General features: G+C 66.9%; 10 protein-coding genes and 1 non-coding gene across 11 annotated transcripts; 5 read left to right on the top strand and 6 right to left on the bottom strand.

Moving 5' to 3' along the window:
* Positions 1 to 124: 124 nt before the first annotated feature.
* RHOBADRAFT_37592 (uncharacterized protein) lies at positions 125 to 2,472 on the top strand. The gene is made up of 7 exons (XM_018413446.1): positions 125 to 242; positions 319 to 656; positions 724 to 1,036; positions 1,106 to 1,539; positions 1,614 to 1,774; positions 1,884 to 2,270; positions 2,353 to 2,472. The coding sequence occupies exons 1-7, from the start codon at positions 167 to 169 to the stop codon at positions 2,378 to 2,380; spliced, it is 1,737 nt and encodes a 578-aa protein (XP_018270593.1). The 5' UTR covers positions 125 to 166; the 3' UTR covers positions 2,381 to 2,472.
* RHOBADRAFT_54351 (uncharacterized protein) lies at positions 2,428 to 4,532 on the bottom strand (the record flags this gene model as incomplete). Its single annotated transcript, XM_018417267.1, has 7 exons — positions 2,428 to 2,673; positions 2,756 to 2,928; positions 3,044 to 3,149; positions 3,232 to 3,401; positions 3,462 to 3,716; positions 3,776 to 4,112; positions 4,194 to 4,532. The coding sequence occupies 7 exons, from the start codon at positions 4,530 to 4,532 to the stop codon at positions 2,461 to 2,463; spliced, it is 1,593 nt and encodes a 530-aa protein (XP_018270594.1). The 3' UTR covers positions 2,428 to 2,460.
* Positions 4,533 to 4,837: 305 nt separating this feature from the next.
* RHOBADRAFT_54352 (uncharacterized protein) lies at positions 4,838 to 8,788 on the bottom strand (the record flags this gene model as incomplete). The annotated part of the gene is made up of 17 exons (XM_018417268.1): positions 4,838 to 5,143; positions 5,211 to 5,307; positions 5,370 to 5,473; positions 5,550 to 5,629; positions 5,704 to 5,771; positions 5,843 to 5,947; positions 6,010 to 6,121; positions 6,203 to 6,314; positions 6,388 to 6,423; positions 6,486 to 6,803; positions 6,874 to 6,986; positions 7,108 to 7,243; positions 7,329 to 7,504; positions 7,581 to 7,746; positions 7,844 to 7,954; positions 8,021 to 8,137; positions 8,227 to 8,788. The coding sequence occupies 17 exons, from the start codon at positions 8,786 to 8,788 to the stop codon at positions 4,887 to 4,889; spliced, it is 2,670 nt and encodes an 889-aa protein (XP_018270595.1). The 3' UTR covers positions 4,838 to 4,886.
* A 271-nt stretch (positions 8,789 to 9,059) lies between these two features.
* On the top strand, positions 9,060 to 9,140 carry RHOBADRAFT_t68. The gene has a single exon. It is a non-coding gene; the product is annotated as a tRNA-Val (tRNA).
* A 659-nt stretch (positions 9,141 to 9,799) lies between these two features.
* Positions 9,800 to 12,478, top strand: RHOBADRAFT_54353 (uncharacterized protein; the record flags this gene model as incomplete). The annotated part of the gene is made up of 4 exons (XM_018417269.1): positions 9,800 to 10,917; positions 11,004 to 11,103; positions 11,169 to 11,564; positions 11,710 to 12,478. 4 exons carry the CDS (start codon positions 9,800 to 9,802, stop codon positions 12,409 to 12,411), a joined length of 2,316 nt encoding a protein of 771 aa, XP_018270596.1. The 3' UTR covers positions 12,412 to 12,478.
* Positions 12,479 to 12,559: 81 nt separating this feature from the next.
* Positions 12,560 to 13,076, bottom strand: RHOBADRAFT_66661 (uncharacterized protein). The gene is made up of 3 exons (XM_018419030.1): positions 13,026 to 13,076; positions 12,784 to 12,955; positions 12,560 to 12,701 (listed from the first exon to the last, which is right to left on the bottom strand). The coding sequence occupies exons 1-3, from the start codon at positions 13,065 to 13,067 to the stop codon at positions 12,613 to 12,615; spliced, it is 303 nt and encodes a 100-aa protein (XP_018270597.1). The 5' UTR covers positions 13,068 to 13,076; the 3' UTR covers positions 12,560 to 12,612.
* Positions 13,077 to 13,335: 259 nt separating this feature from the next.
* On the bottom strand, positions 13,336 to 15,069 carry RHOBADRAFT_28115 (uncharacterized protein). The gene is made up of 9 exons (XM_018412816.1): positions 15,003 to 15,069; positions 14,880 to 14,931; positions 14,624 to 14,823; positions 14,343 to 14,492; positions 14,121 to 14,269; positions 13,911 to 14,053; positions 13,759 to 13,839; positions 13,616 to 13,688; positions 13,336 to 13,537 (listed from the first exon to the last, which is right to left on the bottom strand). Coding segments are annotated over exons 1-9 (1,011 nt in total). The 5' UTR covers positions 15,004 to 15,069; the 3' UTR covers positions 13,336 to 13,375.
* Positions 15,070 to 15,915: 846 nt separating this feature from the next.
* Positions 15,916 to 16,680, top strand: RHOBADRAFT_54356 (uncharacterized protein). The gene is made up of 4 exons (XM_018417270.1): positions 15,916 to 16,060; positions 16,142 to 16,245; positions 16,321 to 16,408; positions 16,477 to 16,680. The coding sequence occupies exons 1-4, from the start codon at positions 15,985 to 15,987 to the stop codon at positions 16,560 to 16,562; spliced, it is 354 nt and encodes a 117-aa protein (XP_018270599.1). The 5' UTR covers positions 15,916 to 15,984; the 3' UTR covers positions 16,563 to 16,680.
* Positions 16,681 to 16,852: 172 nt separating this feature from the next.
* On the bottom strand, positions 16,853 to 18,686 carry RHOBADRAFT_54357 (uncharacterized protein). Its single transcript, XM_018417271.1, has 4 exons — positions 18,589 to 18,686; positions 18,063 to 18,514; positions 17,129 to 17,999; positions 16,853 to 17,052 (listed from the first exon to the last, which is right to left on the bottom strand). Exons 1-4 carry the CDS (start codon positions 18,616 to 18,618, stop codon positions 16,918 to 16,920), a joined length of 1,488 nt encoding a protein of 495 aa, XP_018270600.1. The 5' UTR covers positions 18,619 to 18,686; the 3' UTR covers positions 16,853 to 16,917.
* A 253-nt stretch (positions 18,687 to 18,939) lies between these two features.
* On the bottom strand, positions 18,940 to 20,053 carry RHOBADRAFT_37599 (uncharacterized protein; the record flags this gene model as incomplete). Its single annotated transcript, XM_018413447.1, has 4 exons — positions 18,940 to 19,226; positions 19,309 to 19,466; positions 19,566 to 19,684; positions 19,742 to 20,053. The coding sequence occupies 4 exons, from the start codon at positions 20,051 to 20,053 to the stop codon at positions 19,066 to 19,068; spliced, it is 750 nt and encodes a 249-aa protein (XP_018270601.1). The 3' UTR covers positions 18,940 to 19,065.
* A 672-nt stretch (positions 20,054 to 20,725) lies between these two features.
* On the top strand, positions 20,726 to 21,557 carry RHOBADRAFT_45042 (uncharacterized protein; the record flags this gene model as incomplete). The annotated part of the gene is made up of 1 exon (XM_018414530.1): positions 20,726 to 21,557. A coding segment is annotated over one exon (832 nt), but the record flags the coding sequence as incomplete, so codon positions are not given.
* Positions 21,558 to 21,596: the final 39 nt, after the last annotated feature.

Raw genomic sequence — 21,596 nt, forward strand, 5'->3', positions numbered from 1 at the left:
ACCCTGCTCTCGCCTGCACCGTCCGGCACAAGCTGCCGGCTACTCGGCAACGGCTGCGAGTCCCTGCCTGCCCCGCCAATCGCTGCCCGCGTCCGTCGGCGCCCGGCTCGCCCTCATCACCGCTCGACCCCTCGCGGCTCGACAGCAGCAGCTCACGGCTCTCAAGATGCCGCCCGACCAGTCGAACAGCAGCAGCAAGCCAGCACACTCGCCCTACCATGCCTTTCCCACCCCGTTCGACCGTGCGTCCTCGGTTCCTCACCTCCCCCTTCCCGGCACCTTCGCCGCGCCTCGAGCTGACTCGCCGCCCGTGTACAGAGATCAGCGGCGACTCGTACGACTCGCCCGGCTTCTTCGACAGCCCGCACACCCTGCAAGAAGTCGACATGTGCGCCCTGTCGTACGCGCTCCGAGCCAAGGCGGGCTGGGCGCTGAAGGTCGGCGACCCGGTCATCCGCGCGAGGTGGCGCGCTGAGGCGCTCGAGGCGGTCAGCGGCGAGACGAGCATGGTGGGACGAGGCGAGGACGCCGAGGGAGGGGCCGGGCACGAGGTGGTCGAGGTCGAGCGGCCGAGGTTGACCGAGAAGATGGTCGACTACGTCCTCGACGAGCTCGCCCTGCACGCCAAGGAGCTCGACGACCCGCACGGCATTCGAGTACGTCCACGCTCTCCTCTTCGGACGCCGCACGGGGTTTCCTGACCTGAGTTTTTCGCGCTCGCAGGCATCCTGCTTCGACCGCATCTACGAGTCCGACTCGCTCGTGCCCGACTCGCTCCTGTCCCAGCTCAAGGAGCACGTCGCCGACCTCGAGGCCAACCCACCGTACGGCTCGCCCGACTTTCACCCGGGCTCGAACGACCAGGTCCTCGACCTCGTCCACCCGTCGCTGTTCCCGCTACGGTACGGCGTCACGCCCGTTCGCGACGTCGACGAGGACGGCCTCGTCATGGCCAACGCCGGGACCGCTCCAGAGCCGAGGAATGCGGTGCACTCGACGAGCAAGAAGTTCCAGTGGCTCCCGAGCGACTTCGATAGTGCGTCTCTCTCGCTCTCTCTCTCTTTGCGCCTCGAGGCCTGGCCTGACGTACAACGTGCACCCACAGTCGACGAGTCGGGCAAGACGACAATCTCCTCGTACATCAACGGCCTGCACCCGGTGGACCACGCGCCGCTGTACCTCGTCCTCGCCCGCCTGTTCGAACACTTCCTCCCGATGTTTGAGCGCGTCGTGTCCGACCTGCAAGCGCCCCCGCCGCGCCGCATCAACGTCGACTACAACGTCGTCGGCTCGTGGTACGGCGAGCTGCCCGACTACATGGACGACGAGCAGTGGCACGAGTGGGAGGAGAGCAAGGTCCTGTCGCTCCCCGAGCCGGCGCCGTTCGACCTCGCCGTCAAGTCGGCCGAGCTCAAGCGTCGCACAGAGGCCCCGGTCTTCCCGCTCAAGGGCCGCAAGCTCCAGGTCATCGTCAAACTCGCCAACATCCAGCTCTCGCCCGACAATCCCGACTATCCTGGCGGCGTCTGGCACGTCGAGGTGCGTCCGTGCCCTCTCTCTCCTCTCTCCTTTGTCCGTCTCTGACACTTGACTCGACCTGTCGCGGTGTGCAGGGCATGCAGAACGAGGAAATCGTCGCGTCGGTCATCTACTACTACGATCAGCTCAATATTGGCGAGTCGAGGCTCGCCTTTCGCGGCACCTTTGCCGACGAGGAGCTCCCGTACGAGCAGAACGACGTGCGAGGCGTCAAGACCGTGTTCGGCATCGACCCGTGCGTCCCTCTTTCTCTCGGTCGGTCCCTCGCGCGAGCCTTTCGCCGCTCGGCCACGCCCGCCTTGTCGCCTTTCCTGACCTCTCCCTCTGCCTCCCAACGCGTACAGGGAAGGCCCGTGTCTGCAGTACTACAACTCGGCCAACACGTGCGGCGGTCGCGCCTTGGCCTTCCCCAACATCTACCAGCACAAGGTCTCGCCCTTTTCGCTCGCCGACCCGACCCAGCCCGGGCACCGCAAGATCCTCGTCTTCTTCCTCGTCGACCCGCTCAAGCCGATCGTCAGCACGAGCCGGGTCCCGCCGCAGCAGCGTGCGTGGGTCGAGCGCGAGCTGCCGCGCAACGAGCGCACGGACAAGGTGCCCGTCGAGCTGTGGGACCAGGTCCTGAGCGACGTCGAGGGCCTCATGACGTACGACGAGGCCAAGGCGGTGCGCGACGAGCTCATGAAGGAGAGAAAGTTCCTCGTCGAGGAGAACTCTCAAAAGGTCTTTGAGTGCGTCGCCTCGTCTTCTCTCTCTCTTTCTCTCTCTCGCCGTGCTCGGCCGGCGTGCTCACCTCGTGCTCTTCTCACACAGGCGAGCGTTCTCTCTTTGCGAGCACTGAGGACGTGCCCCTTGCCTCTCTGTCTCTCCTTGTTCGTAGTCGAGCTGTCGCTGGTCGATGGCTCGTTTGCAATACATTTCTTATACAGCGCGCTCCTCGACGTCACAGAAGAACTCTCGCTGGTGCGCGAACCATTGAGACTCGCAGAACCACGGCGCGGCCTCGTCAACCTTGCCGTCGACGGTGCGGCCGGGGAGCTTGTGCGGCGACGATGGCGAGCGAGGGGTGAACGAGAACTTGAACCGGTACAGGAGCGACGGCGCGAGTTTGGTGAGCTCCATGAGCGCAACGTTCTGCAAGACAGGCGAGTCAGGAGACGTGCTCGTTCGCCCGCGAACGAGAAAGAGAACAATGAGAGGAGAGGTTCGAGCGCACCTTTCCGACGCAGACACGGTTGCCCGACCCGAACGTGAGCAGGTTGCGCTCGAGCGCCTTCTTCTCGTCGTCGCTCGCCTCGAGCCATCGCTCGGGTCGAAACTTGTGCGCATCGGGCCCGAACGCCTTGGTGCGGCGGTGGAAGACAAAGGGCGACATCCCGACGTTCACGCCTGCGGTGGGCGAGTACGTCAGTACCGTGCAGAGTAGCTGCGGCCGATGCACGCATTCCTGCGCAGCGAATGCGAGTGCGCCGAGTGGCGAGAGAAGGGAGAACGTGCGGCTCACCTTCCGAGAAGAAGCGCCCGGCGATGACGGCGCCGCCCTTGGGCACGACCCGAGGCAGGATCCAGGGCACCGCAGGATGAAGGCGAAGCGTCTCCTTGAGGCAGGCCTGTGTGTTCGTGAACGAGAAGGTGCGTGAGTCCGAGGAAGGCGGAAAGCCGCCGTTTGAGAAGGTCGAGACGAGGACGCACTTGGAAGTACAACAGCTTGGACCCTGCAGCGTGCGAGATCGGGAACTCGATGATGCCCTCGTCGAAAGCGTGTTCGAGCTCGTCCATGACCTTCTTGTAGACGGCCGGGTCGGCGACGATGTAGGCGAGGAGGGCGCGGAACGTGATGCTCGTCGTGTCGGACCCGGCGCCTGCACTCGGCGGCCTAGTCAGTACACGGATGCCGAAAGAGAAGGTGGCAGAGGGCGTACCGAGAGCGCTGTTGGCCTGGACCTTGACCTGCTCGACCGAGAACGGCGACCCGTCGGGATTTTTGGCGGCGATGAGCTTCGAGAGGATGTCGCGGCGGATGCTGTCGGCGTCGCCCGACTCTTGCGCTTGCTTGAGCTCGTCGAGACGGAGGGCGACGGCCTGACCAGCCTTCTGGCCGAGTGCGACGTTGCCCGAGGAACCGAGACGGCGCGTGAGCCACCAATGCAAGACGCGACGAGCCCAGGGCTGCGTGCCTGTGAGAGCGAAAGTCAGGCGATCCACACTGAGGATACCGAGAGAAAGTTGAGCGCACCCGAAAGACAGGACGAGGCAGTGTAGGCATCCAACATGGGGAGAAAGGCGGACGTGTCGAACCCGGCCTTGGTCAAGCCGAACGAGCGGCCGAACGCGAGCTCGCCGACGACGTCCATCGCGAGGAACTGGAGCAGGTCGCCCATGTCGACGGTCGCCTTGCCGCCGCCCTTGTTGATCTGGCCCTCGAGCTGAGCGCACAGGTCGTCGAAGCAGGCGTCGACAAACTCCTCGAGCTCGACGAGGAGGTGCATCGAGAAGGCCGGGCTGACACCTCGTCGGGCCAGGGCGTGCTCGTCGTGCGAGAGGGTCGCGAGGAGCGAGGGCTTGGTGACCTTCTGCGGGACGAGAACGGGACCGAGTCGAGGGTCAGAGCCTGTCCTGCGACGCGCCGACGAGGTGCGAGACGGCCGACGCACGAAGAACTGGTAGAACGGCGACTTGTCCTTGATCGGGCCACCGTACTTGTAGATGTCCTGCACGGCGCCTGGCGCGACGACCGAGACGTCGTTGCGGCCGATGCGGACAAAGTCGCCGTAGCGGTCGTGCAAGGCCGCGAGCTTCCACCCAAAGTCGCGCTTGGCCGCCCGCACGGTTGACCATCCTCCGAGGCCGAGCCGAGCGCGTAGAGGTCCTGGGACGCTCGCGAGAGGGTGCAAGAAGAAGGACCAGGCAGCGTACGCGACGACCGCCGCGGCGAGCGAGCCCGCGAGGGCGAGGACCGTATCGCGAGGCGAGCTGAGTAGCGAGCTGCTCATGGTACAGCCAGGTGCTCGAGCCCTGCAGCGATGCAGAAGAAGAGAGAGATGCGAGCCGAGGGAAGCGGGGAAGGAGAAGGGGCGGCCGGCCACGGTCCGCCTCGCCGCAAGCCAGAGACAATTGTCCGCTCGGTTGCCGATCTTTGTGCCGAGCAAAGCGCGCTGAATTAAAGTACTGGAGCAGCGGACGGTCGGCGGACGTGGGGAGGAGCGACCAAGTTGGGCGCTCGAGCAAGCGCGGCAAGGCGGCCCAAGTTTCTCGCGAGACTCGGTCGTGCAGCTCTCGCCGGGCGACAGGAAGCAACAGAGGCAAATGCGTGTGACAACATAGTACAGACTCGAGAGCTGAACGCGCTAGGCGGTCGCCGAGACGGCTGAAGAAGCTCCATCGACCACCAACCCGTTCGACCTCGAGTCCTCGCCGGCCGGCGCACCCATGACGACGTCCTCTGCCGCACCGCCTCCTCGACTCCCACTGCCGTTGCCGCTGCTCGAAGCCGATGGCGCTGCGGCGAGGAGCGCCTCAAGCGGGATCTTGGACGCGATGAACTCCTTGATCTTGGGCATGCTCGCGTGCAGAAGGTGCGTCGGGCGAGACTCGTCCTCGGCGGCTGCGGGCCAAGGTGCAAGGTCAGTCATGAGTATGTGGGCCGAACAGAGAGGACGACAGGGACGCACTGGCACGATGAATGTTGCCAAACTTCTTCTGGTGCTTGCCGGCCCGACGAGCGTCCTCCTGCAGCACGTGGGTCGCCGGGAGAAGGACGAGCGAGGTCTGCGAGAGGTGCACGTGTCAGGACTTGATTCAGAGGGAACGGTCCGACGACGAGAGCTCACGTTCTTGTACCACGGGCGGACGCCCGACGCGGCGTCGAGGATGGGCGGCTCCTCGTGCCCGAGGACCGAGATGCAGGCACGCACGCGCTCCTTGAGGGCGTGACCTGCAGACGAGAGCAAAAGGGTCGGTGCTCGGCGTCGAGAGGCTCGTCAAGCAGGGAGAGAGAGGCTCGTGCGCACCTCGGTGGCGGACCATCTCCATGAGGGCGCTGCAGCCCGCGCCGCTGCCGAACAGGATGACGTGCTGCGCGCTCGAGAGCCTGTCGACGACAAGGGAAAGGCGTGAGGCCTCGGGACATGCTGCGAGAGCGAGGGAAAGGGAGAAGCGACGTACGAGACAAAGTTGTCCCAGATGTAGAGAGCGAGTTCCTTCTCCCGCGCCTTGTTGCGGTTGACGTCGGCCTGCGCGCAGTCCGAGACAGTCAGGGATTGGACACGAGGGAGAGGGAGAGGCGGCGAGAGCGAGGGCGCACAGGTTGACCTTTGACCGTCGCGAGGTGGGCGAGCAGGTTGACGTCGATGACGCCGAAGCCGTGGTCGACGAGCGCCCAGTCGAGCACCTCGCGACTCGTGTCGAGCTGCAGGTGGACGAGAGGGTGGTCAGTTAGGGCGCCGAGAGGTGCGAGAGAAGGGGGCGCACGAGCTGTGTCCGCTCGAGGTCCGTGTCGAGCGTTGCCGCCGTGTACGCCGCCTTCATCGAGCCGAGGTCGTGCATGAAGACGAGGAGCACTTCTGCGTCGTAGATGTTCTCCCTGCAGGGTGATGTCACGCAGTGTGAGCGCCTGTGCCGCTGGCACGAGTTGCGCCCGAGAGAGAGGACCAGACCGACGCACGAGATGAGGAGCTGGTCGTGGTACGCCTCCTCGAGCGACGCCGAGCTGAACGCGACGTTGAAGAGCTCGTACTCGTGGAAGAGGTCGTACAGGCGGTGCGCCTTCAAGATGTCTGCGTGCGGGGCAGGACGAGGTCAGGCTCGTGATGGGCGACGAGGCAAGGAGAGGAGAGGGCGGCGACGCACCGGCCAGCGACTCGATCTTGCCCGCCTTCGTGAGCTCTGCAGGGTGTAGGACGTCAGGACACGTCGCGGTGACACGACCGAGGGGAACGCCCACGCACCGTCTTGTCCCTCGACCGCCTCGCCCATGCATCGCCAGTGGTTGGCCTGCATCCTCTGCACCTCGTACACCGTGTTGGTCGCCGCGAGCGAGGCACTGCCCAGGCTCGGCATGACGGGGAGCTCGTCGCCGACGAGCGTCTGGACGCAGGCGTGCGCCGACTCGGCGATCGCGTTGACGTTGTACCCGCCCTCGAGCGCGACGAGCACCTTGCCGCCGGCGAGCGACGACAGCATGTGCGTCATGTGGGCGTAGCCGTCGGGCGAGACGAGCATCTTGCCGAGCTCGTCGCCTTTGGCGGCGTCGAAGCCGGCCGAGACTGCGTGAGGCGAGGGTTGGTCAGGGCCGGCTGCACCCCGAGCACGACGAGGGCGAAAAGCGGGACGTACCGAGGACAAAGTCGGGCGCGAACTCGAAGGCGATCGGCATGACGATGCGCTGGAAGGCGTACAGGTAGTCGGCGTCGCTCATGCCCTCGTTCAGGAACGGGATGTTGACCGAGCTGCACGATCAAAAGGCGCCGTCAGGACCTGTCGAGGAGCGCGCTCGTAGGCGACACCGACCGCGAGAGAGAGAGAGAGAGAGAGAGAGAGAGAGAGAGAGAGGAGGGAAGGAGGACGCACAAGCCGCGTCCAGCGCCCGAGCCCGTTGACTCGAGCGCGCCGTAGTCGCCACCGGGGTAGAAGCCGTTGCCGTGCCGGTGCAGCGAGATGAACAGGATGTCGGCGTCGTCCTCGAACGCCCTCTGCGTGCCGTTGCCTGCGGGAGAGGAACGTGCCTTGAGGTCAGGTCCGGGAAAGAGTGGCCGGCGGGCCCAAAGGTGGCGAGGAAAGAGGGGACGGACCGTGGTGGACGTCCCAGTCGAGGATGAGGACGCGGTTCATCTTGATATCGCGCCCGTTGACGTCCTTCTGCGTGCCCGAGCCGTACACCGTGCGCAGCCACCTCGCCGTAATGGCGACGTTGTTGAAGAAGCAGAAGCCCATGGCCTCCTCGGGCTCGGCGTGGTGGCCTGGCGGGCTGCGGACGCAGACGACGACGCATGTCAGTACCTGCACCCTCACACAGGGGCTGAACGAGAAAAGAGGCGACGCACCGCACGATGGCGAACCCGTTCCGGATCTGGCCCTCGGCGACCGCCCTCGCCATCTCGATCACGCCGCCGCACGACAGGCGAGCGCAGAACGCCGAGTCCGGGTTGACGTAGAGCGAGAGACGCTCGAAGAACTCCTTGCACGTCTCGAGGTAGTCGATCGTCTGGACTGGGCGCGAGGAAAGGGAGGACCGCGTTTGGGAAGGTCAGGTCGACGCTGATTTGGGGAGGGGGAGAACAGGCAAGGGGAAGGAAGAAGGACGTACAGCCAGTTGCTCGGACACGATCCCAGTGACCCTCCGAGTGCACGAGCATGACCTCCTCGCGCAGGACCTCGCGCACAGGCACGCGCACCATCCTCGCGACGAGACCGCCGTCTGCGACGGGCACAAACTGTGAGCAGCACGCCCTCGAGCGAGGCTGAGAGGAAGTCGAGAACGCACTCAGGAGCTTGTTGTAGATGCCCGTGATGCGCGCCGGCTGTTCGGGATGCGGATCGTTCTCGTTGACGGTCCTCGGCAGTGGCGCGTGCAGCGTCATGCGCGCCGAGAAGCAGAACCCTGCGGACACACGCACACGGTCGTCAGGTTTCCTGCGAGGGTAGGACTGAGGGCGGACGAGGGACAGGAAGAGACGTGGGCGGGCGCACCTGAAGGAACCCTCCCGAGGCCCATCTTCTTGAGCTGCTCGACGCTCAGGCTCTGCACCTCGTCGTCGTGCACGACGCCCGGCGTGCGCACGAGGTCGTTCATGCCGTTGGTCTGGCTCGCCTTGATCTCGGCGTCGCTGATGAAGCGTCGTGTTGGCGGGTCGCGGCTCAGGCCGGCGCCGAGCTCGACGGCGGGCGGCTCGTATGGGGTTGGGCGCGTGTAGGGCTGGGCGTTGGGGAGGACGGCGGCGCGTGCAGGCACGCTCGCGAAGCCGGTGAGGGGGAGGGCGGACGGGTCTTGCTCGGGGAAGGGGTGGAGGAGCGACTGGCCGGGTTGCTGAGGTGCCGACGATGAGCTGACGACGGGTGGCGGCGGCACCGAGGGCGGAACAGGCACGACAGCGGCGGTGACGTGCACCGGCTCGACTGGAGCCGCCGCGACGAGAGACAACTCGGCGGAGGAAGGCGGTGCGGGTTGAGGAGCCGGCGCGGGCTGGGAGGGCTGCGCGGGCTCGGCCGACTGCGCCTGCGTGTACACCAGGGGCTGCGAGAGGCCGTCCATGTCGCGCGCAGACGCGTTTGGCGCGCGTTGCGATGAGGGTGAGGGCGAGGAGTTGGCGGAGACGGTTCGCCAAGTCGGTGTGGTCGAACCGCAGCGTAGGAGGCTCTCGCTGTGCTGCAAGCCTCTCAAAGTGCTCGTATTACGCTCGCCAGCTTCGCACAGGCCGCGAGCGCTCCGGGTGCTGGGGGTCTCGAGGGTGAGCTGCCGCAGCGACAGGTCAAATCAGCTTACGCTTATATTCATGCTTGAACGGGTTGGCCGCTCTAAGCAAGGTTGCATGGTGTAGTCGGTCATCACGTCAGTTTAACATCTAGTTCACTGAAGGTCCTCAGTTCAAACCTGGGTGCGATCATCTTTTTGCTCGGGGCGAGGATCGTCCACAGGCCGCCTGGTTACCTTTTGCCTCGCCAGACGGCTTTCAACAAGGTCTGGGAAGCCCTCGCCGTCGTTTCTGAGGCTACCGGCGAGTGCGCTGAGGTCGACACCGCGAGCTGGCTTCTGCCAACTCGACTGAAGACGCGGCCACAGCTTGTTGCTGCGGCACTGGGGGACGACGTCTCGCACGCTGTCGGACAGGCACCCAGGCTTCGTCCAGCTTTCCGAGAAAGAGACGAGGAGGCTGGCCGGCGTCGCTTCCCGCACTCCTCCGCACGCTTCGGTCGCGTTGCCCGCGACGATCTGCTCCGTCCAGGCCTGGTCCGGGTCCGACAAGCTCCAGAGCGGGCTGCACCCGCCGCACCACCCGCCTGAGCCAGGGGCGAGCCGGCCACCCTCCTCATCGTTTCGGACAACCGCCGCCTCGTCCTCGACCTCGACACGGCACCGAGGCTGCGGCGTCGAGTGTGCGAGTGCACCGTTCGCCTTCACCTCGGCCGGGCACAAACCCCCATCGGTCCACCGTCGCCCTTCGCCCTCGCGCACACCCGCCTCAGCACCGCCTCCTTGTTCTCCCGCCCGCTCGCGCCTGCCCTCGCCCGTCACCGCCCGACAACCCGACTCTCGGCGCAGCAGATGAGCACATCGTTCGGCACCGTCGCAGGCGTCGCAGCCAGTCGCGAGGGCGGCGCGTCCACCGGCCTCGACCCGACCTCCTCGCCCACGCTCTCGAGGCGCCCCATCCCGAGCGACGACTCGTCGACGACGTCGTCGTCGCAAGGCGCACCTTCCGCCTCGTCGGGCGCGGCCTCGACCAACGACCTGTCGCAGCTCCGCCGCCGGTCGAGCGTCACCAACCTGCACTCGGCCCTCCTCGTCGTCGACGACATGGCGCCGGCACCAGCGTCGACCGCGATGGAGCGGGTCTCGTCGCTCACGACGTTCATGAAGGGCGGCGGCGCAGCAGGGTGCGACAAGGCGGCGGTCAGGGCGGGACCGGGACTCGGGCGCGACCAGTCGAAGCGCGCCAGCACCCGTCCGACGCCATCGCTCCTGCCCATCAACCGTCGCCGGCTCTACACGAGCCTCGCTCGACTCGGTAGCCTCGCCGCTGCCGCCCTCGTCGCCGTGTACCTCGCCAAACTCGTCGCCGCGCCGTTCCTCCCCAAGGTCCGGGGCGAGCGCATCTTCAACACGCTCGAGACGGTCCCCTACCCTCTCGCGACCCACCCCCGCACCCCTCGAGCCGCCGAGCAGCGCACCCTCGCCTTTGCCGACTACCTCACGACCCGCCTCGGCTCGCACTTCTCGTCGCCGGCCGGCAACCTCCCCGGCCGCACCAAGCCCGGCAGCCAGCTGTGGCTCACGACGGCCACAAACCAGTCGGTCGCCATGGGCGCGCGGCACCTCGTCGCCTTTGCCGAGCGCCTCGAGGCGACCGGCGGCCCGTCGGCGTTTGCGCCCGTTCGCGCCGAGGTCAACGGCTCGGCCACGCCGCTCGAGGCGCTCGAGAACCGCGAGCAGCGCGACGCGAAGCGCGCCGTCGTCACGCTGTGCCAGGACGAGGCCTGCATGGAGTACTGCCGCCGCGACCCGCAGCTGTTCTGCTACGGCGGCTTCTTCGACGGCAAGGGCCGTCGTCCACGCGTCGCGAGCCAGGTCGGCGGCGGGGCATCAACGTTCGCCGAGATCGCCAAGCTCGCGGGCACGATGGAGGCGCTGCAGAGCGGGAGGCGCGTGTTCTGGGTCGACGAGTGCGTCCCTGTCCTCCTCCCTCGTCGGCCGGGTCCAGTACCGAGAGCGCAACTGACCTCATTCCCTTTTTCTGTCCCTCCCGCAGCGGCACCTACTTCAAGGAGGACCCAGTGCCGTACATGGGCGACCTCGGCTTGTTCGACATGCAGATCCCCGAGAGCTGGACGACCGGTCGCCCAAACTCGGTCCGTCCTCATCTCCCTTCCTTCTCTCGCCCGGCCACCGAGCTCACCCTCTCACACGCATTCAGGGCTTCTCGTTCTTCGCTCCGACACAGCGCGTCATCTCGCTGTTCGACCGCCTCCTCGTCATCTCGCGGCACATGCGCCAGAAAGACCGCGAGGGGTGGGCCTCGACCAACCTCCTCCTGGACCCGTCGGGCGAGCAGCAGTACATGAAGCGCGTGCCTCCCGTGCACAAGACGGGCCTCGACGAGAACCTGTACGACGACGAGCCCGACACGGCGGCGGCGAGCTACGGGTCGGCGTCGTTCGAGAGCTCGTGGGACGGCGGTATCGACGTTCGCGTCCTCGACCCGCAGCGGTTCAAGACGAGCGAGGGCCGCCTCGGCCGGCGCCTCTTTGCTTTCGAGAAGGAGCGACAGCGCGAGACGCTGTACTGGCACTGCGCATGCTGCGGCGACTCGGTGCGTCTCCTCTTCCTCCTTGCCCCTTTCCCTCCCCTCCTTCGAGCCTCTCTCTTTGCCACCCCTTTCTCTCTCTCGCGCCGACTTTCGCCTCTATTCTCGTACGTGCAAAGGACCTCCTCACTGAGCCTCGACGCCCTCACAGTTCGACAACGACTACATCAGCGGCGCCCTCGGCTACCACCAGCCGTCCCTGACCTACTCCTTCCCCTCCAACTCGACCTCGTCCTCCAGCTCGACCCTCCCTTCCTTCCCCCTCGTCCTGCGCGTCCCCGAGCTGCGCGGCAAGCCCGCCGAGATCCAGTTCGCCATCTCGCTCCTCCTCCAGATCGCGCACGACTCGGGCCGGGTCCTCGTCCCGCCTTTGACCGGGTTCGTGCGCAAGCGCGAGCACGGTCGCATCGCCGAGTCGGAGAAGTACGTGTGGCGCATCCTGCCGGCGCCGCTGTGGGCGCACCCGAATCGCGCGGCGGCGACGACGGCGCTCCGAGGCGTCAAGCGCCCGCCTGCGGCCGTCCAGGTTCGCGAGCCGGGCTTTGTCCAGCACGCCGTCGAGTACCTGTGGGCCGAGCACGTCGGCGACAACGCGGCGCGGCAGCTCGTCAACGAGCTTGAGATGCCGCTCGTGCTCGACATGCGCGAGATCGACTCGCTCAAGGCGCTCGTGACGGGCCTGACGCAGCCGTTCTGGAGCACCGAGCGCGTCGTCGAGATCGAGCAGCTCGAGCAATTCCGAGGCAAGCAGGGGTGGGAGCTGCGCAAGGAGTTCGAGGGCTTGAGCATGTGCCAGCTCGAGGGCGAGCGCGACGACGAGGAGTCGGCGTGCGCCTCGTTGTGCCCTCTTTGATGGCGTCTCGGTGGTCACGGTATCTCTGCATCGGTCCTTTGCATTATCATTGTCGTTGTTCCCGCTCGTCGTGCGACTGCGAGCGGCTGCGTCGGCGTCGCGAGAAGGCTTCCTGTGACGACGAGCTTCTCTCCTGCTCTCGAGCTCTCGGCAGGACGGGGTGCGAGGGTACTGCATCGTTCTTTCAGTCGCGCTCTCTGTCTACAGCTTGGCCTTGTCCGGCGGCGGGTACTGGCCGGCTGGCTGGCGGTTCTCGCCCGCTGTCTGCTTAAGCGTCGGTTTGGCCGGGTCTGTGCGCGTCCGAGCCTTGGTCAGCTTCTCAGTGCTCGTCGTTCGTACGTCTCGAGAGACAGAGGAAAAGCCCGGACGCACCGCTCGTGTCGGCCATCATCCACCACACCGCCGTCGCTCCCACCGCTGCGAGTCCGCCAAAGACGAGCGTGTTCGAGTGCTCCCGCGCCTTGTTCTGCAAGTCGCGCTTGTCGTCCTGGATGGGCGTCTGCGAAGAACCGCCGACCGAGGCGTGGCGAACCGTCTGGCGGAGCTGTGGTCGCGAGCGAGAGGTGAGTTGTTGGTGGACGAGGCGGTGCACGGCGCGAGTGCGGCTCACGCACAGTCGGGAGGAGGCGCGCAGGGCGAAGAGTGTGTGCAAGCATGGTGTCGACAAGATGCGGATGTGAGAGTACGAAAGCCGCGCGCGGCGTAGCCAGCGAGAGGGAGAGCGACGCGGCAACTACGTCGACTCGGGCTCGCGCGCGAGGTGCGACCTTCGCAAAGCGCTCGCAATGACAGCGCGTCTCTCGAGCTTTGTGTTACGCGCCAATCGGGGACGTGGACAGCTTAGAGCGCCCTCGGACGGCTCGCCAGATCGTAAAGCGAGAGAGAGGGTCCGTGCGCAGCACAGCCTCTCGCTTTCAAGGTGCGGCACTCGGACAGCTTTTTACTGCAGGCTAGCACGTCTACTCTAGTACGGGTACTTCTCGTCGGTCGTGCCCTTGTCGTTGAGCTTGACGACGCCGGCGACGACCTGCTCCTCGTGCTTCTTGTCGAGGAAAGGCAGAAGGACCGGGTTGAACAGCTCGCCGCCCTTGTACCACGTGACGCTGCGATCGCCCTGTGGCCAGCTCTGCGCGATGAAGAAGAGGTGCGTCAGACTCGGTCGGGCGAGGAAAAGGGAGGTAGAGGTGGGAGAGCGCGAGCGCACCCTGATCCCGGACGCCATTCGGCCTGGCACGCCCGGCTCGTCGGCGAGCTGCGTGACAGGAATGAGGTAGGTCCTGTGCGAGTCGAGGACGCAGTGCGTCAGGACGAGGAGAGGTCGGGAGCGGAAGAGGCAGACAGGCGCACCTGACGGTGAAGAGGATGGCGCGCGTCTTGGGAAGGCGACGCAGCGTCTGCCGCTCGGTGCGGAACCAGACGTCCGAGGCACTGCGAATGCGGTCAAGAATGAGTTCGGCGCAGGAGAGAGAGCGAGAGAGAGAGAGAAAGTTGCGGCGCACCTTGTCGCCGCAGTCGGGTGAACGACCTCTCGAGCCTTGTCGACGAGGTCGGCCTGTGGGCCCTTGGTGAAGTGGTCGAAGATGGCCTCGGTGCCGTTCGTCTTCTCGCTCCAGCTGAGATGCTCGTCGACCTGGAAGAAGTACTGCGGGCGCGGCGGTCGCGAGTCAGTCCGCGCATGAGTTTGGAGGGGAAAAGGGACGACGGCTCACGTTGTTGCGCTCGACGAGCTTGTCCTCGCGCAGGTTGCTGAAGAATCGGTTCATCGACTTCTGATACTTGTCGGCGTAGTTGGGCACGGCGCCTTTGAAGTGAATATCGTCGAGCGTGAGGCCGATCTTGTCCTTGAGGCGCCAGAAGCCTGCAACGGGGTGCGGTCGAGTGAGTGGGCGCATCCTCCTCGTCGACATGGCGAGAGGCGAGGAGAGACGAACCGGCGGTGCAGATTGAGCCGGCCTGGAACCGGTACTCGCCGTTCTCGTCTTCGACCATGACGGCGAGGTCGTCCTGCAAAAGATCTGCGCGGACGGTACAGGGCGAGTCAGTGACGGCTCCTGGATGTAGACTGAGTCCCGGACTGTCGACTCACGGCCTACGACCCGCATCGGGTTCCACTCGGGCCCCTCCTCGCGCTCGATCGCCTCGAGGTCCCAGACGTCGCCCGTAACGACGTTGCGGATGCCCTTGATGGCGCCCGCTTCGGCGCCGGCGACACTGTCGCCATGCGTCTTCGAGTCGGCGGCGTTGTAGGGCGTGCGGTCGACGACGAACAGCTTGGGGAACCGCTGCGACAGGAACGAGGCAATCTCGACGAGCGTCTCGAGGGCGTGGGCGTGGTAGCCAGGTCGGGTGTGGCTGCTCATGAGGGAAGGGTCGGCCATGCGTGCTGCACGGAGCTTGATCGTGTTCTCGTACCTGCGAGGGGAGGCCGTCAGTCGCGAGTTTGGGAAGGCTGGACGACGACGACTCACTCGTTGTCGAGCTGGAGCCACTTGGCCGACTCGACGATGTTGCGGATACCCACTGCGACGAAAAGGAGGATCGTGTGAGGTTCTGGTAGGCGAGGGAGGGAAGGCACGAGGAAGCGGACGCACTGTGCTGCGGGTACAACGGGCCCCAGCGGAAAGGGCGGTACGGGAGAGGCTTGGTCGCTGTGAGCTCGTCTCGACCGTAGTTGTGCAGCACGTCGTTCTGAGAAAGTGGCCATAAGCTCGAGACGGGTTTCTCTGCGTGGGCAGGAGGGTTAGCTCGGACCGTCGACGGGAGAGGGAAGGAGGGAAGAGGACGCACCTGTGGCTGCTGACGTCGGCTGGGTGGCTGACGTACGGGGCAGTCTCTTTGTGCCGACGAAGTAGCGGTACAGGGCGAGTGCAACAAGCAGCGCTGCCGCGACGGCGAGGTTGGCGAGCATGGCGCGAGGAAGCCAGGTCGAGGAGGAGACGCCGAGCGAGAGAAAGGAGTGGATCGTCGGCAGTGCCGCCCGGCTTGGCCTCGAGGCCGCAGAGCGTGCTGCTGATAGACGCTGCGCATCCCCCAGAGTCCCTGGAGCGAGTGGACAATCGCGAGGCGGCGAGGGAGCCGCGCCGAGCCGACGAGGCCACGCAGCCGTCGCGGGCGCACGTGCGGAGAGCGGCAGGTGCTTGGATAGACCGCGAGAGGGTACCGCAGCTTGCACTGGCCCAGCAGGCGGGAGCAGAGGAGCGTGAGGTGCTCGTGGACGAGCGGTTCCCGCGGTTCCTCCTCTCCTCCTTCCGCTCCCTCCTAGCTCGCCTCGCTCGATTGGCAGCCTGACTGCACCACGAGCCGCCACCGGGGCATGCACGCGCCGCAGATGGCAGCGCGCCGCTGCAGGTCGGCCGCTCGCTTGCCGACGGCTGCTCGCCCCGCATCGCCTTAGCCGCAGCTTCGCGCACTCGCTCGCCAGCGGCTCTGGACCTCTGGGTCTCAAGAACGCTCTCGTCCTCCTCTGCTTCCTTGTATCCGCCGTCTCGCCCACCTCTTTCGTCCCGCACCGCCCTCCGCCTTCGCCTCCGCCTCCTCGCCTTGCCGACCTCGACCCTCAGCCCCACGCCCACCATGCCCGGACTCGAACTCGCCAAGGACGCCGTTCACCAGCACAAGCTCACGACCTTGACCGCGACCGCCGCCATCGGTGAGCTCCGCCTTCCTCCCGCACCCCTTCCTCCAGGCGCCTCAACGATTCGCGAGCTGACCTTGCCTTGCCTCCTTCTAGACGACGTCTTTGCGTCTGACGACGCCGTAAAGCCCATCAGCGGCGGCGTCTTTACCGTGACGGCCGGCGATGACCTGCTCAAGTACACGTACCACTACGACGAGGTGCGTCGAGACGTCCCCTCTCCTCGTCCTCCCGCACGCCGAGAACTCATGTGCCGCACCCTGTTCGTCTACCAGCTCAAGGTCATTCTCGAGGGCACGATCGTTCTCGAGGACGCCGACTCGGGCAACAAGCTTGAGGCGACGGCCGGCGACATCATCAACAGTGCGTCTCTCCCCTTTTGTCCTTCTCTCCATCGCATCTCGCACTGACTCGTGTCCTCTCGCCCGCAGTCAAGAAGGGCACGACCGTCATCTTTTCGTCGCCCGATGCAGGCCGAGCCTTCTACGTCGGGCAGCGCAAGTTGCGCGACTTCTAGATCGGCGCCTTGCTCGAAGATACTCGAGCGGGACGAGGAGGTGGAGCGCACGCTCGTGGCGACCGGGTCGTCATCTCTGTATCTGTATCTGTAACTCGCAGTCAGTCCCGTTCTTCGCAATCGTCTTGACCGGCGCCTGCAGCTGTGAGAGATTGTCCGCCGAGTTTGCCCTCTTTCCGGCGCTCGACGTCCGGTTCTTGCAGCTCTGCTCCTTCTCAAGAGTGAGGCACGAACGACACAGCTTCGTCTGCGCACGAGGGCAAGGCAAAGGCCCGTCACTCGAGGAAAGAGTCTGAGTCGCGCGAACGAGTTGCATGCGCAATCAAGTGCAGTACAGGGCCTGCTCCAAGGACATCTACGTCCATACTCGGACCGACGACAATCCGCCGCCGACTGCGCGCACTCGCAGAGAGCCGCCCGAGGCGCCCAGGTCGTGCAGGACACCATCGAGGCACACGAGGCGCGACTTGAGGTCGTCGTCCTTGGCGACCTGTGGGCACGGCAAGGAGTCAGGGACGACGCGAAGGAAATGCGAGAAAGAGAGAGAGAGCGAGAGGAGGACGCACCGGGACCCACTCGACGCGCTCGGCCCTCCAAACCTCGCACACGGCCCGGCCCTCGGCTCCCTCCTCCTCCGCCGCCTCGCCCTCGCCATACACCTCGTCGACGTGACTCCCACCGTCGTACATGCCGCCCGTGACGCTCCACACGCGCTCGACAAAGCCCTCCCTCGCCCTGCGCCGGTCCTCCTCGCTGCCGCGCGCGAGCGCCGCCGTCGGCGCGTGCCGCAAGGGCCGGATAGCGACGACGTCGATGCTCGGTCGCCCGCCGTCGCGCTCGGGGTGCGGGGCGAGAGGGTGCGACGGGGAGCGGAACGGCGCGACGACGAACGAGGGCTCGAAGCGGCTCACGAGGGCGGCGACGAGGTAGGCGAACGGGCCGCCGATGACCGTCCTCGCCCCGTCGCCGTCCGTGGCGCCGTCGACGGCGCCGCTTGAAGCTCGAGGTGAGCCGGCAGCCGGCACCCAGGCCCTCGTCGCCGGGTCGTACCGGCGCAGCCGCCCGCTCAACCGCACCTCGCCCTCCCACCACCGGTCGACGTTCTGCCTCGCGGCGATCTTGAAGCGCTCGACGCCCGGGTGCGTCGCGCGGAGCTCCTCGGCGTCGTGCAGGAGCGCTGCGTGCAGCGCGGCGGACGAGACGACGGTCGTGAGGGTGCGGCGAGGGCAGGGCGAGGGGAGGGCGTTGAGCGCGAGGGGGAGCGGGAGAAGCGTCGGTACGGGCGAGGACGATGTCGAGGATGGCGAAGGAGGAGACGAGATGGATCGGAGAAAGGAGAGGAGCGAGTGGAAGGGCGCGGCGGGCGCGTCGGGCGGGTACGAGGGCGACTCGGGCGGGAACAGGTGGTGGTACAGGGCGTTGGCCGTGCCGGCCGGTCTGTGACGAGAGACTAAGTCAGACGACGACGAAAGAGTCGTGCGAGAGGAAGCTGCGACGCACACGAGGATGACCTCGACCCGACCTGCTCCCTCCCAGAGCGTGTCATCGTCCTCCCCGCCGCCGCCGATGCCGCCGCTGCCAACGAGCAGCAGCCCGTTGAGCACCTCGTGCACCGTTCCGTCCCCACCGAGGACAACGAGGACCTCCCTCCCCTGAGCCCGCTCGCCGTCGCCGCTCCACCGCTGCCTCAGCTCCCGCCCGATGCGCTCGCCGTCCCCTGCCCGCTCTGTCCTCGACACAGCCTCCTCGTCGACCGAGAGTCCTCGAGCGTGGAGCAAGGCCGCCGCGGTGCGCCACGAGGCCTCGGCTTGACGGGCGCCGGCGTGCGGGTTGAGGACGACCGAGAGGCGAGGGTGCGAGTGGGCGGGTGAGGATGAGGTCGAGCGTGCCGTGTCGGCGAGCGACGAGGTAGGAGGAAGTAGGGAGAGGAGCTTCGAGAGGAGGGCATCGTCCTATGCGCGTTGGCAGAGTCAGCGAGGAAAGGCCGAGGGCTGTGGGGGAGGGGGGGAGGAGACAGGGGGCGCACCCCGACGTCTGGCTTGCTGACTGCCGCCATGGTGTAGTACAGAGTGAGGCACAAGGTCGTGGGCCGCAAGGGCAGCGCCGAGTGCGCTGAGTGAGGCGCGAGAGATGGCGCAAGTTGGCGAGCCGATGAGGACGAGGTCGAGGGCGCGACGCGACAGGGGCGGCGTGGGCGGCTGAGCGGCGGGCGGCGGGCCGCGCTGTAGCGTGGGAGCGAGCTGCACTGCGCTACGCCACGCGGCTGAGCTGTGTCGAGTGCGAGCAAGAGGACCGCCGAGAGCAAGTCGGAGGCGCACGTGCAGCTCGCCAACACCTGCGGCGCGTCTCTCAGGAGCAAGGCCGGCACACATCGAGCCACAGGTACCGCACTGCGACTGCACGAGCACGAGCCCGTATCGAGCTGGACCTCGGTATCTACAACCGCTCGCTCCTCCTCTTCCTCCTCGCGCCCCGCCTCGCCGGCCCGCCCGCCCTCGCGCCCTCAGCCAAAGTACCGCAGGATCATCCAGAAGCACACGAGTGTCGCCATGCCGCCGCCGACGAGGATGTAGTAGTCCTCCTTTGTGCGCCGCTCGATGAACGTGATGGTGGACCGGCTCAGGCCGAGCGTGTTGGCTGCGCTCAAGAGCCGGCGCTGGGTGCCTGCACAGAAGGAAGAGGCAGTGTTAGTGCACCGCATCGCAGAGAAGAAGACGAGAGAGAGAGAGAGAAAGCGCGGGCGCACCCTTCATGACGTCGCGCTGGTTGGCCAGGTTGCCGAGGACGGCCTGCCCCTGGGCGAGGTAGGCGTCGAGGGTGGCGCCGGTCGACTGGACAAAGTCGTGCTCGCGCAGGGCGTGGTTCGTGCGCGCGTTGTTGTGGACCGACCCGGCGTAGTCTGCGCTCATGCCGCCGCCGGCGCCTGGTGGTGGTGGTGGTGGTGCGCCGCCGGGCATGTGGATCGAGACATCGGCGTGATGCCGTGCTTGAGGGCGCGAGGACGAGGTGCCGTAGGCGTGTTGGGACGAGAAGGACGAGGCAGAGGCAGAGGTGGACGCGGCGTACGGGTTGGCGGCCGACGACGACGAGGCGAACAGCTCAGACCGGTTCGAGGCGGTTTCCTGTCGAGCGCGAAGGTCAGTTGCGCGCATCTTTGAGGGAGAGAGGCGGGGACGCACTTGTTGTCGAGCGCGGAGCTTTACGCGGTCGTACTCGTTGCGGAACTCTGCGAGGTCTTGACGGAAGCGGGCGACGCGCGACAGGGCCTTTTCGCGCTTTGCGTCGATGATCTCGCGGCGGGCCATGGCGTCATAGTCGTCGACGGTGCGCTCGAGGGCGGCGAGCGAGGCGTTGACCTGGCCGTGGAGCGACGCGGGCGGTTTCGACGACGAGGAGGAGGCCGAGGCCGGGTCGGCGAGCGAGTCGAGGTGCTTGAGGTCTGCCGAGAGTGCGCTCGACTGGCGCAGTGCGAGAGTGTAGAGCGAGTTCATCGCGGCCGGCTGGCGGGAGCGGGACCGCGGGCGACGACGACGACGACGAGGAGGGGACGAGGAGGAGGGGGGAGACGGGGTCTTGGCGGATGGGTGTGGTGCGGTACTCGCAGGCTGTCGAGTGAGGAGGGCTGAGTGCTGGTGTGCTTGGTGCGCTGTGCGGTGTGTCGAGCGCGAGGAGGAGAGGCGCGCGGTCCGGGACGAGGAACAAGGCCACCTCGCTCTCGCACACACCGCTCAAGCTGCACAGCGGCACAGCCAGACAGCTCCACCGTACCCCAAGCTTGACCGAGGCCCTTTCGAACCGGCGCCGCGCCCCGCCCTCGTCTCGCGCGAGCCTTGCTCCTCTTCTCGCGTCAAGCCTCCCCACACACACCGCGTCGCTGTCACACCCACCTCGAGCACGCCCGTTCACCCACCAGGCGGCGTTCAACAATCCGCCAGGCCCTGTTCATCGTGTGCGCGCTCGCCTCAGACGCCGACGTGAGTCCCCCGTCTCTTCATCTCTCTCCTCCTCTCGGTCTCCTCTGCGGTCTCCTTGCGGCCCACTCGGGCTCGAAAACGGCCGGAACGTTACACTGGACCTTCTATCTACGTAAAATACCGCGCCGTCAAAGCCCAACCACTGACATTCACACCCACCCTCGCACAGACGCTCCGCCCGCACCCGACATGGACTCGCACCCGCAAGACTCGGCGTCGCCTGCGTCGTCAAGCCGAGCAGCCGCCGTCGCCACCCTGAGGCGAGCGGCGTCCAACCGCGGCTCGCCCGCGACGTCGCGCACCCCGTCGCCGACCGTGTCGCGCTCGCCGTCGCTCTCGGTCAAGGACCGCCGCCGCTCTCGCTCCATCGGCGCCCTGTCGGGCCCATTCCCCTCGGCCCACGACAACGGCGACGACACTTCCCTCTTCCCTCCCCCTCTCCCCGACTTTCCCGCGTCGTCGGCCTCGTCCCTCGAGCGCACCGCCTCGCTCCTCGCCCGCCAACTCGCCATGGCCCGCCTCACGGGCACGGCTCCGCCGCCCGTCCCGGCCACCCTCCTCGGCAACGACGAGCCCCTCCCGACCCTCGCCGAGCTGCAGCACCGCGCACGCGCAAAACTCGCCGCCGCCTCGGCCGCCTCGGCCGCGTCGGGCTCGAGCGGCACGGCGGCCCTCGCGCGCAGCGGCACCCTCCTCCACGCGCCCCCGCCGCCCTTGTCGGCAATGCCTGCGCCCCTGCGCCGCAACAACACGGTGACGGGCGTCGGCACCGCCTTGCTCGAGCACGAGCTCGTCCTCGCCGCGTCCGCGCTTGCGCCCGGCTCTGCGCCTCGTCCTGCGCCACCGCCAGCGAGCGCCGACGCAGGCGACGAACGTGCCGCAGCGCGCGTCAACCTCATGCGCAAGCTGTCGGCGCGCAAGCTCGCCGGGCCGACGGTGCCGCGAGGAGCAGGTCCCGGCCGGCCAGCGCTCGATGTCGTCGGCGTCATCGGGCGTGCGAGGCCGAGGAGCGCGAGCGTGAGTGCGCTCGACTGGCGGGCGGGAGCGGGAGCGGACGAGG

The sequence above is a fragment of the Rhodotorula graminis genome (assembly GCF_001329695.1).
Source record: "Rhodotorula graminis WP1 unplaced genomic scaffold RHOBAscaffold_8, whole genome shotgun sequence".
NCBI lineage: Eukaryota > Fungi > Basidiomycota > Microbotryomycetes > Sporidiobolales > Sporidiobolaceae > Rhodotorula > Rhodotorula graminis.

What these genes read in the sequence shown, in the direction of transcription:
- RHOBADRAFT_37592 (XM_018413446.1), top strand. Translation starts at nt 167, where the DNA reads ATGCCGCCCGACCAGTCGAACAGCAGCAGCAAGCCAGCACACTCGCCC. An exon ending in CTTTCCCACCCCGTTCGACC is followed by an intron (nt 243 to 318) that starts GTGCGTCCTCGG and finishes GCCCGTGTACAG; the next exon opens with AGATCAGCGGCGACTCGTAC. An exon ending in ACGACCCGCACGGCATTCGA is followed by an intron (nt 657 to 723) that starts GTACGTCCACGC and finishes TCGCGCTCGCAG; the next exon opens with GCATCCTGCTTCGACCGCAT.
- RHOBADRAFT_54356 (XM_018417270.1), top strand. Translation starts at nt 15,985, where the DNA reads ATGCCCGGACTCGAACTCGCCAAGGACGCCGTTCACCAGCACAAGCTC. An exon ending in GACCGCGACCGCCGCCATCG is followed by an intron (nt 16,061 to 16,141) that starts GTGAGCTCCGCC and finishes GCCTCCTTCTAG; the next exon opens with ACGACGTCTTTGCGTCTGAC. An exon ending in GGCCGGCGACATCATCAACA is followed by an intron (nt 16,409 to 16,476) that starts GTGCGTCTCTCC and finishes TCTCGCCCGCAG; the next exon opens with TCAAGAAGGGCACGACCGTC.
- RHOBADRAFT_66661 (XM_018419030.1), bottom strand. Translation starts at nt 13,067, where the DNA reads ATGCTTGCACACACTCTTCGCCCTGCGCGCCTCCTCCCGACT. An exon ending in CTGCGCGCCTCCTCCCGACT is followed by an intron (nt 12,956 to 13,025) that starts GTGCGTGAGCCG and finishes TCGCGACCACAG; the next exon opens with CTCCGCCAGACGGTTCGCCA. An exon ending in GATGATGGCCGACACGAGCG is followed by an intron (nt 12,702 to 12,783) that starts GTGCGTCCGGGC and finishes GGACGCGCACAG; the next exon opens with ACCCGGCCAAACCGACGCTT.
- RHOBADRAFT_54357 (XM_018417271.1), bottom strand. Translation starts at nt 18,618, where the DNA reads ATGGCGGCAGTCAGCAAGCCAGACGTCGGG. An exon ending in TCAGCAAGCCAGACGTCGGG is followed by an intron (nt 18,515 to 18,588) that starts GTGCGCCCCCTG and finishes CAACGCGCATAG; the next exon opens with GACGATGCCCTCCTCTCGAA. An exon ending in CGGGTCGAGGTCATCCTCGT is followed by an intron (nt 18,000 to 18,062) that starts GTGCGTCGCAGC and finishes CTCTCGTCACAG; the next exon opens with ACCGGCCGGCACGGCCAACG.
- RHOBADRAFT_28115 (XM_018412816.1), bottom strand. An exon ending in CTCGAAGACGCATGGCGACA is followed by an intron (nt 14,493 to 14,623) that starts GTGTCGCCGGCG and finishes GTAGGCCGTGAG; the next exon opens with TCGACAGTCCGGGACTCAGT. An exon ending in CGGCTCAATCTGCACCGCCG is followed by an intron (nt 14,270 to 14,342) that starts GTTCGTCTCTCC and finishes ACCCCGTTGCAG; the next exon opens with GCTTCTGGCGCCTCAAGGAC.